At 38.0% G+C, this 17,828-nt stretch overlaps 1 protein-coding gene across 4 annotated transcripts in view; it reads right to left on the bottom strand.

Moving 5' to 3' along the window:
• carmil2 (capping protein regulator and myosin 1 linker 2) overlaps positions 1 to 14,605 on the bottom strand; it is a 58,998-nt gene extending 44,393 nt beyond the window's left edge. For 2 of the 4 annotated variants that reach the window (XM_042412114.1, XM_042412115.1), the window contains exons 1-14: positions 14,294 to 14,605; positions 7,754 to 7,854; positions 6,658 to 6,708; positions 6,436 to 6,495; positions 5,478 to 5,599; positions 5,127 to 5,224; positions 4,744 to 4,814; positions 4,527 to 4,600; positions 4,334 to 4,409; positions 3,344 to 3,432; positions 2,161 to 2,255; positions 1,269 to 1,355; positions 865 to 974; positions 288 to 365 (exon numbers count right to left, since the gene is read on the bottom strand). In XM_042412114.1, coding sequence (XP_042268048.1) covers positions 288 to 365; positions 865 to 974; positions 1,269 to 1,355; positions 2,161 to 2,255; positions 3,344 to 3,432; positions 4,334 to 4,409; positions 4,527 to 4,600; positions 4,744 to 4,814; positions 5,127 to 5,224; positions 5,478 to 5,599; positions 6,436 to 6,495; positions 6,658 to 6,708; positions 7,754 to 7,854; positions 14,294 to 14,321 — 1,140 coding nt within the window. In that variant the 5' untranslated portion in view covers positions 14,322 to 14,605. Of the gene's footprint in view, positions 1 to 287; positions 366 to 864; positions 975 to 1,268; positions 1,356 to 2,160; positions 2,256 to 2,604; positions 2,879 to 3,343; positions 3,433 to 4,333; positions 4,410 to 4,526; positions 4,601 to 4,743; positions 4,815 to 5,126; positions 5,225 to 5,477; positions 5,600 to 6,435; positions 6,496 to 6,657; positions 6,709 to 7,753; positions 7,855 to 14,293 lie in introns of those variants that run through there. The other 2 variants (XM_042412116.1, XM_042412117.1) reach the window with 2 other exon arrangements.
• Between the last annotated feature and the right edge of the window lie 3,223 nt (positions 14,606 to 17,828).

Here is a 17,828-nt window from a genome sequence, read left to right as displayed (position 1 = left end):
ATGTACTTTTCACTCTTAATGGAGCTAGGCTAGCAGTTTCCATCAGCTTCCAGTCTGTATGCTAAGCTGGGCTCAACATGTCCTGGATATATTGCTGTACTGGATGTATAGAAATGAAAATCATGTTGACCTTCTCATCTGACAACAAGGTAACTTTCAAAAATGTTAGGGCTTGTCCTTCAGGAAATCAACCAACCAGCAAAAGATGGGAGGAATGGATGTGCTTGTATTCACAGCAAATAAAAGACAAAAATATGAATAAAATACAAATAAAAATTGTCACTGACCGTGTCCAGAGGGCAGTTGGTATCACTGAGGTCCAGATGAGACAGAGAGTTAGCACTGGACAAGAACTTAAAGAGAAACTGCAAGACACCAACACAGAAAAAACTCTTTATACATACTGAAAATTTATATGTTGAAGATGTTCAGTCATAGTTTGTTGTAGAGAGTGCACAGTCAAGGTGTTGCTAGAATTATTCTCGCTGGGATGTAGTATTTTAATTCAGTAATTCCCTCTGAATAAACACATATAGGAACATTAACTATTAGTTAGATCAATAATATGAAAAATATAGAGGTGGTGGAGGGAGCTGCAGCAGCAAATTTTAGCATGAACATATCAGAAGAGTAATAGAGAGAAGTGTCAGGTTATAATGGCCGTGCTTTACACCTGCATGAATACAAGTCAGCTGGTAGCCAAGTAGCTGATGAATTAGCCAGTGATTGTGAAGCATAACTGAAGCAGCTGATGCCAATCAGCTAATACAAGCACGACTTAAGTGACAGAACTATTCCTATTTGCAAGGTTTTATGTTTGAGTGTAAATTGCCATTGTTTGACATAAAAAAAACACACACACACCGTGGCCTCTTCAGTAACCAGGCTGCCGGGGTTACCAGACAGATCCAGGTGGGTCAGAGATACGGAGAACAGCTGATTGGTGAATAACACCTGACTCAGGCAGCCAAGACCTGGAAACATATAACATCGCAATTTCTTGTACAGTATGAAAGCTTCCCTTATGACATGTCACATTATAAGTATTTAGAAATTTGAGTGGAGTTTCTACCACTTTGTAATGGGGTCTTAAACACACGATCTGCTGAGGGTCGCTCAATCAAAACAATAATAAAAGACGGAGTGTGATGACATTGTGAAGTACTGTGGTATCATGGGAGTTGTTGTCTTCATTGTTAAACAACCACTATTGCCATAATTGCAGCGTGTGTGTGTATGTGTGTGTGTGTGTGTGTGTGTGAATCTACCTCTTGCCGTCATGGACACCCGGGACAGAGAGAGGTATTTGAGTCCCTCATTTAGATTCCCCAACTCCTGACTAAGTGCTATAACACCTAGGAATGAAAACACACCCACAGACACACACACACACACACACACACGCACACACACACAAACAAAGTAAAATGTTGGCCGTTCTATTACTACTTAGTTTACACCCTGTATACACAAAGAAATGTGAAATCTGTTAATGTAAACAGAAAATAAACCATGTACCTCTGTACAACTAACAAAATGTGAATTTAATTGGTATTATACATTTAAATGCTTTATCATTACATTACGACACCTGTACCTAACATTATCTGGCAGCCAAGATGATCGAGCCTAAGATTTTTTATGGCCATCAATCCGCTTTTTGGTCACTGCCCCAAAGCACTGAATGCCATTTGAAAAAAATAACAGGGAAATCTCAGAAACAGTGTCCAGATTACTGTGTATCTATTTTCACTGGGACCATTTCTTCAGTCGAAAGTAAGTCTAATGAAAACTGTCCCAGCACACTGCAAAAACACATGTTGAATATCTGAAAGGTCATTTTTTAAAGATGAAAACCTGGGTAAATAAGGCAAATAAGACCAACACCATCTGCACAGATTCATTTTACTAGAGGAAGTAGACGAAAGTGAGATTTTTTTTTTGTTTTTTTGTTTTTTTCTGGGTAAACAGATCCTAAATCACATACTAGAATGTCAAGAGGGTGGCAGCTTTCATTAGCAGCTCATTTTCTCTGACTGACAAAAGAAGACATGAACACTGACATGGTTTACGTGGCTTAAGATGTAACATGGCTTCAAACATTTATGTTTTATTCCGATTCTGTGCTTCTGCCACTCAGATGTGATATAAAATGCCCACCTTTGTCTTCAATTGGATTGCCTGAGAGGTTGATGGATTGCAAGGTAGAAGAGGTGTTCTCCCGCAGCGCAGCTGCCATTTTGATTGCAAAGTCCCTGCAGTGGAAAGGAGAAATGTCTCAGTTTCAATTAATTCCATCCATGTGGAAAAGTAAGCATAAGTAAATGGTGTACTATCACGCAGTTTGCATATTGTATAAACGTCATATGTTCAGTATGTGGAAGGTAGTGAGTATATACTGTATCTATAAACTAGACTTTAAATCAGACTTACATGCAGCCTGCTTAGATTTACATATGAAAAAATGTAGTTTAAATCTTTCTTGAGGTGTATTCTCCCTAGTTATAACACACCTTTTGGGTCTGTGTCTCTTTGTTCATATGACAATGTCCACATTCAAATCATCGCAAATTGGCATCAGAGCCACATCTAACAGAAGACAACCTGGTGATCAGTGTGGATGATGCCGGGCGCATTTCAATGAAGTCTCAGAGTACTTTTAACACCACAGAGATCAAGTTCAAACTCAACGAAGAGTTCAATGAGATGACTGCAGATGACCGAAAGACCAAGACCATCTTCACTTCCTCCTTCACTTCTCTTCCTGCTATATCATTCATCTTTGAAATGTCAAAACCAGTCTGCTGAAAGACTGCATTCCCTCCCAGTAAAGTAGTGGGAATCTTGAAACACATCTGCATTCCTGGGGTCCCAGGATCAGCACCTTGGACAGTGACATGATACACCTCGTTTTGTTAGTCTGTCATTCACCTTTATCACAATTGAACATAGTATTGTCTTACGCCAAGGACATTACAAAGGGCAGGCTGATGGCATGGTTTTGCATTATGAGGGTACAGACTCATTAGATCCTATTTTCTAATAATGTTGGCAATCAGGACCTCTAGCCTGCAGTCAAGCTCAGCCTGTGCATTAAAGGATATCTGCAAAGCTTCCTTCGAACATCTAAAGAGCTCTTCTCTAACTTTAAATCTCTATCACACATTTAAACTCAGAGCACACCAGTGCAGCTAAATCTTAAACTGTGAGTCACTGAGCAGCTTCCCTGAAGAAGTGTGCTCAATGCAGCTTTATAAGTCTTGTTGAGGGAAGTTGTTTGTTTACTTCCCCCAGGATCTTGCTATATACCAACATATCTGCACACAGTTGCACACAGACTCACAGTTTGAGTCCGCTGGTCTCCAGTGAGAGTTCCTCCAGACTGGGAGATCTGGACAGTATGAAGGTGAGCTGCTGCTGGACGTCTACTGACTGAAGGGACAAACACAGAGACAGACAAGGTCCATAAATTCACAATAAGTTGAATCAGGGACTAGGGGAGACTTTTGTAGACTCATGGTGGGATGATGTTTCAGAAGCAGTGAAAGGCTGGATCTCACTAATTTGTTAAAGGACAAATTGAGATTTTTTCAAGTATATCTTAACGCAGTACTCTCTCCCTTTTTATATTACAGTCCCTCTACTGCAGTTCAATGAGGAAGCACTGTCTGTGGAAAATAAAGCAGCAATTTGGTACTAAAAAGACTGTAACTTGGGAAGACATCCACCTGATCTGTCTAACTCAGACTGCTGAAACACAGAGAGAGGAGATTTTAACCCATATCTCTTACAGTGCAGTCACTCTGCAAACACTTTTGGTCAGTATGAACAGAGGGAAGGATTACAGCAGCCAATAACTCTTTAGCGTGGTTATAAAATGTTAGTATTGGCTTAAGATAGACTAAAAGTGCTAAATCCCGACAGAGGTGAAGATTTTGCCTTTTATCTTCTCAGCTGGATGTTATCAATGTGGTTGGACCTCTACAAGTGAAAGCCAGTAATAAAACTAGCATCCCCTCCATGAAAATTTTTTAGTCTTAAGACCCAGTCTTATGCTGAGATAAGCCTTATGTTTGGCCCATGACCCATGTTTGATGAAATTGAGTTTATTGAAGGAGCATCGCACTGATCATTACAGTAAGATCAGTCTACTCGTCATGGTTTGTAATACTCAGTTGTATAATGTCATCTGTGGATCTGGAGGGTGTGGACTTTGAGAGACCTGAGTATGCAAAATGCTATCAAGTTAGGATATCTCAGCCTCTGCTGAATAAGAACCACTCCAGAATAAGAACAGAAGAAGACATTTTAATGAACTAATAATAGACTGTACCAGTTTGAGTTCTTTGCTGTATATCTTGGTAAACCACTGGTTGAAGGACAAAGCTGCTACTGCTATTGCCAAGTCCCTGAGAGGAGAGGAGAGGAGAGGAGAGGAGAGGAGAGGAGAGGAGAGGAATTTAAACAGAGTATGTAACAGAGGTTAAGGGAAAAATTGGATGAAACAGGACTGTATTGTATCTCACCTGCTGTCTAAGTGGCTGAAGTCCTGCAGGTTGAACTTTCTCCATTTGTGGATGAAGTAGATGTTGTCAACATCCTGTCAAAACACTTGGCCATGCTTTATTTGGATACGCCGATGCTAACATTCAGTGATTGTCAAGTGCTTCTAAGTGTCACTACAGTAGTTTGGTATTCACAGCATATTAAAGTGTATTACATTGTATTAAAGTAGTGACTTACCCACTGAATTTCCTCTCTAAACGGCATCTCATTGAAGTCACACAGAGCAGCATAGGTATCAGAGAATCCTCCTGCAACACACATCCAAACACACACTTTTTAACCTCCTGGAAATACTTGAGCTTCTTAGTCCAAGGTCAAAGTTTATATAAGTCTGACCCCAGTAACCATGGAAACGTATCCCTCCAGACAATGCCAGAAAACTAGCCTGACCAGTGCTTGATGTCAAGTCTTGACTTACATCAGCTCTGAGTCACCTTTATGAAACAGATTAACCCTGCTCTAGTTTGTTCAGTTCATTCAAGACTTTTCACAGTAAGCCTGGCTTTTCTGAGCCACCTCTATGAAACACCCCTCTGCCCTGTAAAATTAAAGGTCCATACCACAGGATCCAGACTGATCATTCAACTGCTCCTCTATCGCACTGGTCAGTGTGAGAAGTCTCTGCTGAAGTTCAGGAGAAATCGTCTTTAACAGCTTCCTGAAGGTATATACACAAAAATTAGAGGACAAGAAATATATTGAGATTTAGTACAACAAATGGTATCGGAGGAAATATCATCAGGTCATTAAAATCTAATTTGAATCTGAGAGTCACTTAAATATTTTTCAGCAACTGCTTAGAGACCCAAAAGAGGGATAGAGTCAGTAAAGACTGATACAATATGTGCAAATAGTTTTTCAGTCTGCTGGTGTGCAGTCAAACATGCAGCAGGTTGGTGAGTGAGACCCACCCTGGAGATGAATCAGGGAAGATCCTCTTCAGTGAGGCGGTCATGTGACTGACCATGGCCTCAAGATCCTCAATGCGCAACACACTGAAAGACAGAGTCTGCCTGTCTGTCTCCAACACAATCTGCAACACACGCACACACACAAACTAAAATCAGATCATATGGACCTAAAGGGTGCTGACTATCCACGAAAATACCCCTAAGCTCTACCGATTAACTTTACAAGACAGCATTCACCTTTAAAGTATTCTATTGACTAAAAACATACATACATACAAACAATATGAACAAATGGAATATAACTGGATAAGAATATATGATGAAATAAAGGAAAAAATATTAAATAAGATCAATATATTACACTTTTTTTACAATTGGTTATATGCATGTTTCAAACCAAACTGTGACAACATTCGCATTACTTTTACACAAAGAGCATTAAATGACAACAGCTTCAAATGTCCTGAATACTTTTCTCACTCAAACACAAACAAGCAAAAACACTCTGTGGATCTGCAGCACATTTTACATGTTTACATCCTCACTTCAAAACTCTTCAGTTTATGTTCAAAAACATATATTCATGTGGACAGATGTTTCTGTAATGAGAAGTTTGTTTACACAGTATACACATTTCTTACACTATCACCAATCAAAAAACAACATATATACAACATATATACAATTTCTACATAATTAAAAACATCTAGAGATCACAAAGTGATTTACTACTTCACAGACAGTCATAAAAATATCATCATGTGTTGCCTGTTGTTAGTGTTTTTGATTTGATTTGATTTGATTTTGGGTGTAAAATGAGCTGCTGTGCACAGCAGTGTGTTGGTAAAGTTGACTGTGTGAAGAGTTCTGAAGATGTGGATTCAATATTGAACCATGCATGTAACTAATCCTAAAAAACTGTATGCAAGATTTTGTTAAAATGATAATGAGAGTGTACCTGTGTGAGACTGTGAATGTTGATGGAGCAAATGTCCAAGTAGCTGAATGTGCTCTCCACCTGTACACATGCAAACAAACACGTATGTGAACACACTCAGAGTGTGAACAAGACAAAGGGGAGGAAATCAAATTCTGCTTTAGCTCAAATAATGGCATTTTTTGTTACTATAAGAGTTTCATTGGTTGTTTAGCTAAAATAAACGTTAGAGTTGTGATTTACCCTGACAGGCTGCTTGTTTGCAATCACGTAACCCCTCCATAGACTCAGCACCTACAGAGAGAGACAGTGAAGAAATAGAAATAGAGGAGAGACATTAGATGTGACACTGATAAATCCATAGATCCCCTGACAGGAAAATCATGGTTATTATAGCATCAAAGAGTAAAAGCAGCAAATTAGCTGGACACTAAATTGTTGATGAAACTGTCTGACCCTGAGAAAAAAAAATGCAATATTGTCTACCTACTGCATGAAAATAGTCAGTCAATATTGGCACAAAAACTGCAATTTGATCTGAAATCACTGCTGCCATACAGTCTTTACTTTATAGTGCTAAACCCAAGCATCTAATATCCAAAGCAAAAACACCAAAATTATCATTTAAAGCTGCACTTATTGATATTTTTATATTAACAATTTATGAAACGACTATGTGTAATATGAAAAAGGGTCACTCATAGTGACAAACCAACAGCGAATTATCAACACCTCAAGTTCCCCTCTAATCTATAGAGCATTTTAGTCTATTTTGAATCAGCAGAAAAAGTTAGCAAAGTTAGTGGCTAGCAGAGGAGCATTTGGCAGCCAGATATTTCTCTCTGTTGTTGGTGGAGACCAAAACAGAGCTAAAAAGAGAGTGAATATTGGACGTACATTCATCAGGTGAACACAAACACAATTCCTAATGAATGTTGATGCAGCTCTATATCTGCTGGATCAGATGTGTAAATAGGCAACTGTTTGCTAACACGTTAGCCATATCAACTTTATGACGTCAGTGTTGGTATGTCAATGGTGTGTTTACAGCTTGATCCGCTGCCACCAAGTGGCCAAAACAAATCAATTAATGCAGCTTTAAGAGTAGCACTCACTTAGCATGAAAAATCAGGCAGGGACAATACCTATTTTGCCAAGAATAAGAGTATCCTGGCATTTCATGTAATGTGAGTGTTAGTGCTACTTTTTAAAATCTTTTTTGGTTTGTCCCACATATACTGTACCTTATCCATTAAAAGCCTTATGTAGCTGAACCCTTGATGTTGATACCTGATTTTTCTACATAGGTATTAAAGACTTAATTCTGTCCATGACTCACCACAAACCTGTTGGATGATCTGCTTGGCTGACTGGGATGGTTTAGAATGACGGGCGTCACCAGACAGACTCTGTGGGGCTTCAGCAGCTCTGAGATCTGATCTGCTCACAGAGCCACACACACAAACAGGAGAGAGCTTCATGCACACTGACACATTTCTACCTGTAATCATTCAGAATGGTTGACTGAACTCAACTACAGCATCTGCTATGCTGAACCTTCATCCTCCAACATATTAGAGAACAGTTTCTTATCCAGGTTTGTATATTGAATTTTATGTGGAGATTGGTCATCAGGACTAACTAATGAAGTGTGTTTTAATAGATCCACTTAAACATCATTTAATAATGTAATTAAATAGTTAATTTTGGTGTATTTCCATAGCATTTAGGTTATTGGCAGCCTTTCCAACCCAAAGGCTAATGGGTTTGTTTTCTCTTTGGCAAATTTGCTAAGACCTCAGACACATGCAGTGTCATATTTAACCATTTTCTTGAGTAAATAAGTTCTATTCTTGGAGCTTTTTAATTGATTCTTTGATTGAATGTGCCAAATATAGAGGGAACAAAAAGTGTGTAATCTGATGATTGCTGGGACAGGTGGTTTGGTACATATAGCAAACTGTTTCACTTGCTCTTTATAAGGACGCGGTCAAACCAGCATTAAAGAGGACCTATTATGCTCATTTCAGCTCTAAATTTTTATTTTTTTATTTAATTTTTGACTCCGCTAGAGTAGCTTTGCATGATTCAAAGTTCAAAAAACTGCTTTTTCATCTTATACTGACCCTTTATGCAGCCCCTCAATATACACAGTTTCTCTTACAATCTATTTTATCTCCTGTCTCTTTAAGGCCCCTTTCGCGATAACCCCACTCTGTTCTGATTGGCCAGCTTTACGTATCAGAATTGTATAACCGTACCATCATTGCAAACCAAACATTTCCTGTTTTACTGCTTCAAATTAAAATCTTTTATATGACTAACTAATGGGAGACTTTAATTGTGAAGAATTTACAGGAAGTAAAAACATGTACCTAACTGACTTAGCGGAGCTTCCTTAGCCGTGCTAAAAAACGGTCGAAACAACAATATATAGAGCTATTTGTTCAGCAGATTAGTTAGAAATAACACAGGGAGGACTAGTACAAGCAGAAACAGCCACAGTGAGATGTTTTATGAAGAGCTGCAGACAACAAGCATACCTCCAACAAGTAAACTACTTATTTTACTTTGCTGTCTGATGTCAGCTCGGGCTGAAAGTAGAAAAAACCGTTGGAAACCGAGCATTCAGAGCAGTCTGAAGCCAGGGCTTTCTGCTCACAGGGATTACTGCTACATACGTTTACCTCGTTATTTGACATGTCGGCTACTTTTAACATGAATATCCGATATTGTGACATTATATATATATGTCTGAAAATAAGGAAAAGTATAATACGTCCCCTTCAATGAAAATAATTTCAGGCCAAAATCAATTCAATGGTGGGATCGCCTCAATCAAGTTCACCTGTGGGGCAAAGTAAATTTGTGCAGAGTATAGAGTTTTAATACCCCTGTCCTCCCCTTTCAAATGTGTAGGAGAATCTATGGTGGCTGCAAAACTCATGAAAAACGCGAAAGAAAACCCTCTCTAAAGCTAGTGTTTGGTTTGTCCATTCTGGGCTACTGTGCTACATGGCGGCCTCCGTGGAAGGGGACTTGCTCCCTATGTAGATATAAAGGGCTCATTCTAAGGTAATGAAAACACAATGATTCTAATTTTCAGGTGATTATACACTAATTGAAATGTACTTATGAATATTATATTCCATTTGTGCCAAATCTGTTCTGCTAGATGCCACTAAATTCTACATACTGCATCTTTAAGGGATGGGTTCACAATTTTTCAAGTCTGTTTTTTAAACAGCAGTCAGGTGTCCATATGAACAGTGAAAGAGGTTTTCCTCGCTGTAATCATTCCTCCTGTTCATACTGGCTATTAAAAGATTCCCTTCAAATGTGCTTTCAATGTAAGTGATGGAGGCCAAAATCCACAGTGTGTCCACACAGTCATTTAGTGTAAAAATGCATTTAAAAGTTGTGTGACACTCATATGAGGCTTCATCAGTCTGAGTTAGCCATATCAAGTGGATATCTGCCACATTTACAGTCTTTTTAGCATCAAATTCCCTCTTTGTGTTTCCTTGAAAAATATCTACTTGATTTGACTCATTTGGACACTGAAGCTTCATATTAGCTTCGGATAAACTTTTAAATATATTTTTGCGCAGAAGGAAGACTGTGAGATTTGTCCCCCATCACTTACATTGTATGAAGGAATAATTACAGCAAGAAAAACCTGTTTCACTGTTCATTTGGGCTCTTGACTGTTGTTTTAAGACAGACTTGTCATTGTGAACCCATCCTCTAAATTGACAAAATTCTACCTTTTTCTTTTTAAATTAAGTGGTTTAAAAGAACGCAACAAACTGTTGACTGCAACCTGTGTGATCACTCAGTGCAAGGTCACAGTGCGCAGATAAATATCACCAACACTTCCGATCTAATGATGATGAGGTTCTTTTTTCAAAACTTTCAGTTTGATGAGCTGTGTCTTGGTGTTTGTTTTCGATTGTCACTGAATTTAAGTTGAATTCAGTTTCAGTTCAGTTTCAATTAACATTCACAATTACATGTACTGGGAACCACCCTGGTAGATTCACTGTTGGAATGGTACCTGGCATGGAAATTATGATGATCATGGAGATGGTGATCATCAAAACTTAAAAGCAAAATCCCCAAATACGTCTTCTCTCTCAGCTATGTTGTGGTATAGAGCGTCACAGACATGGTCATACTGTGTGCGGTTTATTGATGATACCTCACAGGATGTCTGCATATTGACGGTCACATTCTCTTGAACTCTTTGCTCTTGCTGTTCTTCATAAATTCCTTTGGACATTTTAACAAGAATATCAATCATGATTAAAGTGAATACAGAAAAACAATTTCAAAGAATCCTGTGGTCTCTGAAGTCTTTCCCCTCTCTATGCTCAGTTCATAACATCATTCAAAAACCACAGATTTAGTCATGTTTCCTTCGGTTTGTCAGTTGGTGTCACTGACTGTTGCAATGGAAACACAGCTGTTAGCTGAGGGATAGCTGGGGGCAGAGCAGCTAATCTTTTAGCCTTAAAATGAGTCAGTAATTATCTAACATTTTGTCTAACAGCAAAACTGGTGTTTGTGAGGCCAGACTGTGGTGCAGTAAAGTGTGGTTCATCTCTGATACTACACATATGAAACAGCATGAACTATTACACAATTATCAAACTGTTAGTGTTTCTCACTACTGCCTGCTGTTTCAGAGGCTTTTTCATAATGCCGTGAAAGCTGAATGATTCCATGTTTAGTTGTTAGTTAAGTTGTTACATTCAAAGGACAATATCAGCAATTTAGCATATTTTAGACGGTTTACTACAAATCAAATGTTGGTTTAGTCTGCCGTCATTGATCTAACTCAGGTGGCCAAAATATTGAAAATATCTCTCAGAGAAAGATATTTTTAACAGAAGGTGGAGCCTGTTTCTTTACCAATTAAAGAGATATTGATACAAATGTTAGATCTGAGATTAATGCACAGTATATTGCACATATGGATGGTGCCTACAGTGGGAACAATTAGCATTTTCTATTGACTTTGGATCTGATTGATTGCTTATCTGCTGCTTCTGGACCACTTAACATCCACCGGGTCGCCAACAACCCGCTTAAGTCAGTTGTAAGCGGTAGCATCACACAGTAATGAGTAAAAGCAATTGGCACATTTTGGCCAACTGGAGATAACTGGAGAGGTTTGGTTATCCACCAGTGACACCACAAACCAAAAACTCCCTAGCTCCCATAAGGTTAGGCCTAGAGGTCTGGAATTTCATACAGGTTGACAAGATGTAGAAGGTTTATGGTGATTTGCATAGTTCTGTCATAAAGCATGTCTTAATTCTTGTTATTCAAATATGACTCATTATAAACGAGGGCCAAAAACACTTTTTTGAGCCTTATTTGAACTGATGTAGTTTTGTTTGTGTTTTAGCCACATGCTAAACAAACACATTTACAGAAACTAGAAGATGGCACTTGTCAAATGAAGCCTAATACATGTATCATGGCCTTACAGTTCTTCTGTTATACGCTTTTCCATTTGGGTATGCCAAATAGGTGAAAATTCTATAAAAAGGCTGGATGTTAAAGGGTTAATGTTTTATGTCTATGGACGTCAGGTCTTATCTCTAACTATACAAGGTTTTTTTTTCCCTTCCTGTTGGGGAGCTGCTTTGTGTTTGTCTGAGTCACTGTTGTAGATTTGATTGATTGATTAGATTTGGGTTCTGTCACTTGATTTATATTCATCATGGATATACATGATGTTTTGCAGTCTGGTGATTATTATCAAGTTATTACCACACAGTTTTTTGTTGTTCTGCTTGGTAAAAAAAATAACATTGTGTAATATGTAGCACAGCTATATGGTGGTTATGTATGTCTGTTAAAAATAACAAAAAGAAAAGAAAAGAAACATCTCTCTGTGTAACATAATATAATTCAATGGCTACACAAACTACAGCCTCCAAATAAAAAAATAGAACCTGAGGATAGATTTACTGCACGGCTGTTGTATATATGAAGGGTGCTTTCTTTCTGGGGCAACTTCAGGTTTCGCCCAACACAGATAAGACCCACAGTGAGGTTAAACCTGTGGGAAGATGTTCTAGGGTAAGCTGAAAGAGGCTTATTTCGGTAAATCAAGACTGCTGGTGAGTCTGTATTCGTTGAGAAAAGGGAGGCTCTGTTTGCTTATGGCTTCAGAGACCTCGGTGCCAATTTACAGATTGTGTTCACATAGTGAAATACTTTCTGAGTTTTCACTTATTAAATCTCAAATAACCACCACTGAAGTACACATTCTGTGAATTGTATTTTCACTTTATTTTACCTTATATTAATTATTGTTATCGAGTGGGTTTTATTTTCCATCTTATGTTACATTAATGGGTTTTTTTTTTACATGCTTTATGTTCTTTTTATGTCCTTTTCATGTGAAGCACTTGGTGCATGTAAATTATTTTATTGTAAAGCACTTTGAGCTGCATTTCTTGTATGAAAGGTGCAATACAAACAGTTATTATTATTATCATTATTATATAAAATTGTCATCCACTATTTTGTCTCTTCCCGCATTGACTATTGTAAGTCACTTTATTCCTGTTTAAGCCAAGGCGTAGCAGCACGTTTGTATGGCAAAGTTCAGCAGCACGACTGCTTACTAGGCCTCCAAAGCCTTCTCATATCAGCTCGGTGCTAGCTTCACTACACCGGCTTCCTTGTGAAATGTAGGATTGAATTCAAAACTTACCTACACAACCTGGCACCACAATATATTGGTGAACTACAGACCACATACAAATCCATCAGGTCAAAGTTCAGGACCTGTGGGGACCGATTTTTTGCTGTTCTGGCCCCCAAGCCATGGAACAGTTTCCACCTCAGGGTCAGGTCAGCAAACTCTGTTGAATGTTTTAATTCTTTTCTTAAGGCCTATCTTTCCTCAAAGGCATTTTAGGGAGTGCTTCTCTGCCCTGATTTGTTTCTGTGTGTTTTTATTCTTTAAATTACTTTTGCTGTCTTTGAGTGAAGTATGCAACACATTCTTTTGTCATTGTATATCTGCACTTGCAATTTGTGAAGCACTTTGTAATCCTAGTTTTGAAAAGTGCTATATAAATAAAGATTCTATTCTATCCTAAATGATACAAACTCAGTGGCATGGTCTTTTAAAGGAAATTGGTTATTGGCACTAGTACCTACATACATACATATACGTGCTTAAATACATACACATGAAACAGACAAGGTAGAAGATTAAGTATTACACAATCAGCAGTATTGCAGCATACACACTGCAATCAAAAGCCCATCACAACCCAGTCTACAAACACAACATACTGTAGAACACCATTATATTCTTGTCATAACCAGCTGTATAAATCCTGTTAGTCTGAAAAGCCTTACATGTATCTGTAGCTCATTAGAAATCTCTTAGGCTTTTTTTTCTTTAAAATAATCTTGTTTAGCCATTTTTTTGATATTGATAATAAATTGTTCAACTGAATGTCTGCCCTGTACAGAAAAGTTTTCCTTAAAGCGTTAGTTATTGGGATACTAGGTTACTAGGAATAGAGCTATTCCTAGTAAAGGTTATCCTTGGCTGTTTTAGAGCACATATTCCCCAGCCGCTTCTTCACCTTTAGCCAGAAGAGACCAGCATGCATTCCCTCAACTTGTTGTCTGAAAGAACAGCTCAGGACCAGTGCTGCTCTATTCTTAACTATCTGAAGCTTCTGCAGATATTTTTTTGCTACAGTGGACCATATCCATAGTCTAGATATGTCAGAACCAACCTGCTTTCCTGTGCTTGGAGATAGACATGAGTGACACCTTTTTTTTATTGAAATAGCAAACTAAATTCTTAAGATAAAAGAGCTGTTGAATTTGGTCTTACCTTGCAGGTTCTGAGAGACGGAGTCCATACTGTCAACTTCAATAAAACGTTGGTACTGTTGGAAAGATGCACAGTCCTAAAAGAAGTCAAGCTGTGATCATCAGTGAACTATTCTGACTGAAAACTGGTCAGGCTGAGTGTTTCACACTCCATTATTAACACAAAAAGTTAAAAAAATATATGGAGGGAAATGTAGATCTTAATATTCAGTTCACAGCTCATATGTCCAGACTTAAAAAGATAAAGCCCATGTGAATAAACAATCAGTAAAATCAGTAATCATCCACGTCAGACAGGACAGGACAGACACCAGAGAAGGCAGGTACTGGTGTGTAGCAGCAGATGTCAGAAAAAGCAGAGTGAAGGTGACACACTCACATCCTGTTCCATCCTGTGAGTCACTATTACAGTGAACGTAGAGAAGACTGAGCAGGCAGGAACCTCATCTCATCTAACCTCCCACACTGAGAAATACACCACAGTCAGGAAATCTGCAGTTTCACAACTTCAAAGTGTTGTATATGACATTTAAAGATATTTTTAAAATATTGAATGCTTCATGGGATTACATTGAAACATTGAAACAGATGGCAAACACATCTCAGTGGTTGAAGACGGTCATTTCAGAAAGTCAAACAGGTGCTATTTAATTTGCAGAGACAGCAATTCTGTGGTACATGCACAGCCAGTGCAAGACTGATCTCTAGCCACTAGGGGGCACCCAGATGTGCATGAGAAAAAAAAATTAAAGCATTTTGGCACCTGTGGTGGAAGTACTTAAGTAAAAGTATCAATACATTGTTAATATTCTCCTTTACAATTAAGAATGCATTCAGAATTAAATAAAAGTTAAATTAGCATCAAAATATACTGAAGTATTTATATCAGTGGTGGAGGAAGTATTCAGATCCTTTACTTACAAAAAAGTATCAATGCATCAATGTAAAAATACTCCATTACAGGTAAAAGTCCTGCATGAAAAATCCTATTTAGAGGTACAGTGTGTAGAATGTAGTGGCATCTAGCAGAACAGACTTGGCAGAAATATAATATTCATAAGTATGTTTTAATTAGTATATAATCCCATGAAAATAAGTTGTTGCCTTAGAATGAGCCCTTTATATCCACATAAGGAGCAGGTCCTCTTTCACAGAGCCTGCCCTATTGCACCGCCATGTTTGTACAGTAGCCCAGAATGGACAAACCAAACACTGACTCTAGAGAGGGACTTTCATGTTTTTCGTGGCCACTGTAAGTTCCCCATCACGCTTGGGAGGGGAGGGTGAGGGGAGGGGTATTCAGTTGGTTGCTATCTGCATCCTCACCACTAGATGCCACTAAATCCTACACACTGGTTCTTTAAAGTATTAAAGTAAAAGTAATGGTTGGGTCCCTCTGGCTGATATATTATTATATATAACATAATTTTATTGAAATGAAAGCATGTGAGAAGTTTAGAGGGAAAAATCACTATTTGGTGGAGCTGTTAACAACTCATAGACATGTGAAATGTGACCCCGACTACACACTGCTTTTTGTAAGACGTCAAAAGCCAAAAAGGTTGGAAACCACTGGTTTCATCTTTAACAATGTGTTGTGTTTTAAAAGCTTGTTATATTATCCATTGTGTCAAATCTTCATCTGAAAAGTAACTAAAGCTGTCAAATAAATGTAGTGGAGTAGAAAGTACAATATTTCCCTTTGAAAAGTAGTGGAGTGGAAGTATAAAGTAGCATCACATGGAAATACTCAAGTAAAGTACAAGTACCTCAAAATTGTACTTAAGTACAGTACTTGAGTAAATGTACTTAGTTACTTTCCACCACTGAAGAATATTCACCATGCAGAGTGTTTTGGATTATTATCACAGATGCATTGATGGGTAGGAGGCATTTTAATGCTGTAGCTGGTGGAGGTGAAGCTAATTTTAACTACTTTGTATCATGGATGTATTATATGAGCTCTTATAATACATCCATGCTTTATATACTGTTGGCTGGTTTAATCCATAATTCACTCAATGCCTGATATTGTACAAGCCTATCATGGTTTTCAGTTATGCTAGCAGCATGACTAAGTATAGCAAAGTTCGTCAGTCGGTCCAACACTTTGGTCCAGACTGAAATATCTCAATGACTATGACATGAAATATACTGTAGTACACACATCCATGTTCCCCTAAGGATGAATCCTGCTGACTTTGGTTTTTCTGACTTTTGATTTATGATTTAGAGTGAAATATCTCAACAATTACTGAATGCATGGACAAGAAATTTGATACACATATTCATGTTCTCCTCAGGATGAATTCTAATAAATTTAGTGATTGCATAACTTTTCCTCTAACACTATCATCAGGTCAATTTCACTTTGTCCAATACTTGCAGAACTAATGACATTCCCATCAGCCTCAGCTGTACTTTGGGTTAAGTGATAATAAGCAAAGGTTAGAATGCTAACATGCTAACTCAAAGGGCTGCTGTGCCTGAGTGTCAGCTAGTATGGCTGTAGACTAATCAATCTATTGAGCTATTAATCTGTATCTGAAATCACTTCATATTCGCTATATCTTGCCCTTACGGTTCCACAGTCAAACAAAAAAAAGTTACACTTTCTGATAACAATCTCACAATGCAGTACATTTTATAGATGTGAAAAGTATTGTTGTGTCACTCTACAGCTCACAGTGATGACACAAAATGATGATAATCAGTGAGTGTCCCAAATTTTCTGCTCACTACTGAGTGTCTATGATAGAGGGAGTAGTAAATGAATAGAGTGATTTTTACTGTTTGTCTCTATTACCCATCTCAACAACATACATCATAGTTTTTTGGGGTGGAAAAACAGTAATGTCTTAAACTATAGGTAAAGTTTTTTTTACACGGAACAAGAATTTCGTCCTCAAACTCTCACATTTAAATTGCTTCAAACATACTTTAAATATGCACGTCTGGTGGGACAGGATGCATGTCATGCTTGTTTAAACCTCCTCCTCAACACCTAACCCCACCCTGCATAACAATACTACAAACTGAAAGAAAGCAGCAGACAGCGGTTATGGGCCCATAAGGATGATTTTATTATTCATCAGCTGTACAGTGTCTCATCTTCAAAAAGGACATGACAAAGGTTTCTTCTGTTCTGTTGGTCTTCACAGTAGGGATGCCTTTAAAACTAAAGCCCCGTTTCCACCAAAAGTTCCAGGTACTTTGGACCCAGAGGAACTAATCTCAGGGACTAAACTTGGAACTTTAAAGTCCCTGTTGTGCATCCAGTTTGCGTTTCCACTGCATCTGAGGAACCAGGTAGATCATGCAAATTAGACTCATGAGGAATTTAAAAAAAAATGATGGCAACGCTTACAGTCACAGTGTTAACATGAGGAAAAAAACAACACCGATTTATCCTGTTGTTCTTTGTATTTACTGCTGCATGAGCTGGATGTAAGTAATGAATGCAGAGTAGAAAACTGAATGTCTCCACAGTAAATCGTCTGTTGAGTGTTTGATGGGTGATTTATTTCTGCTTTATA

The sequence above is a fragment of the Thunnus maccoyii genome, chromosome 5, assembly GCF_910596095.1.
Source record: "Thunnus maccoyii chromosome 5, fThuMac1.1, whole genome shotgun sequence".
Taxonomy (NCBI): Eukaryota; Metazoa; Chordata; class Actinopteri; order Scombriformes; family Scombridae; genus Thunnus; species Thunnus maccoyii.
This window is presented reverse-complemented; position numbering and strand designations above follow the sequence as displayed.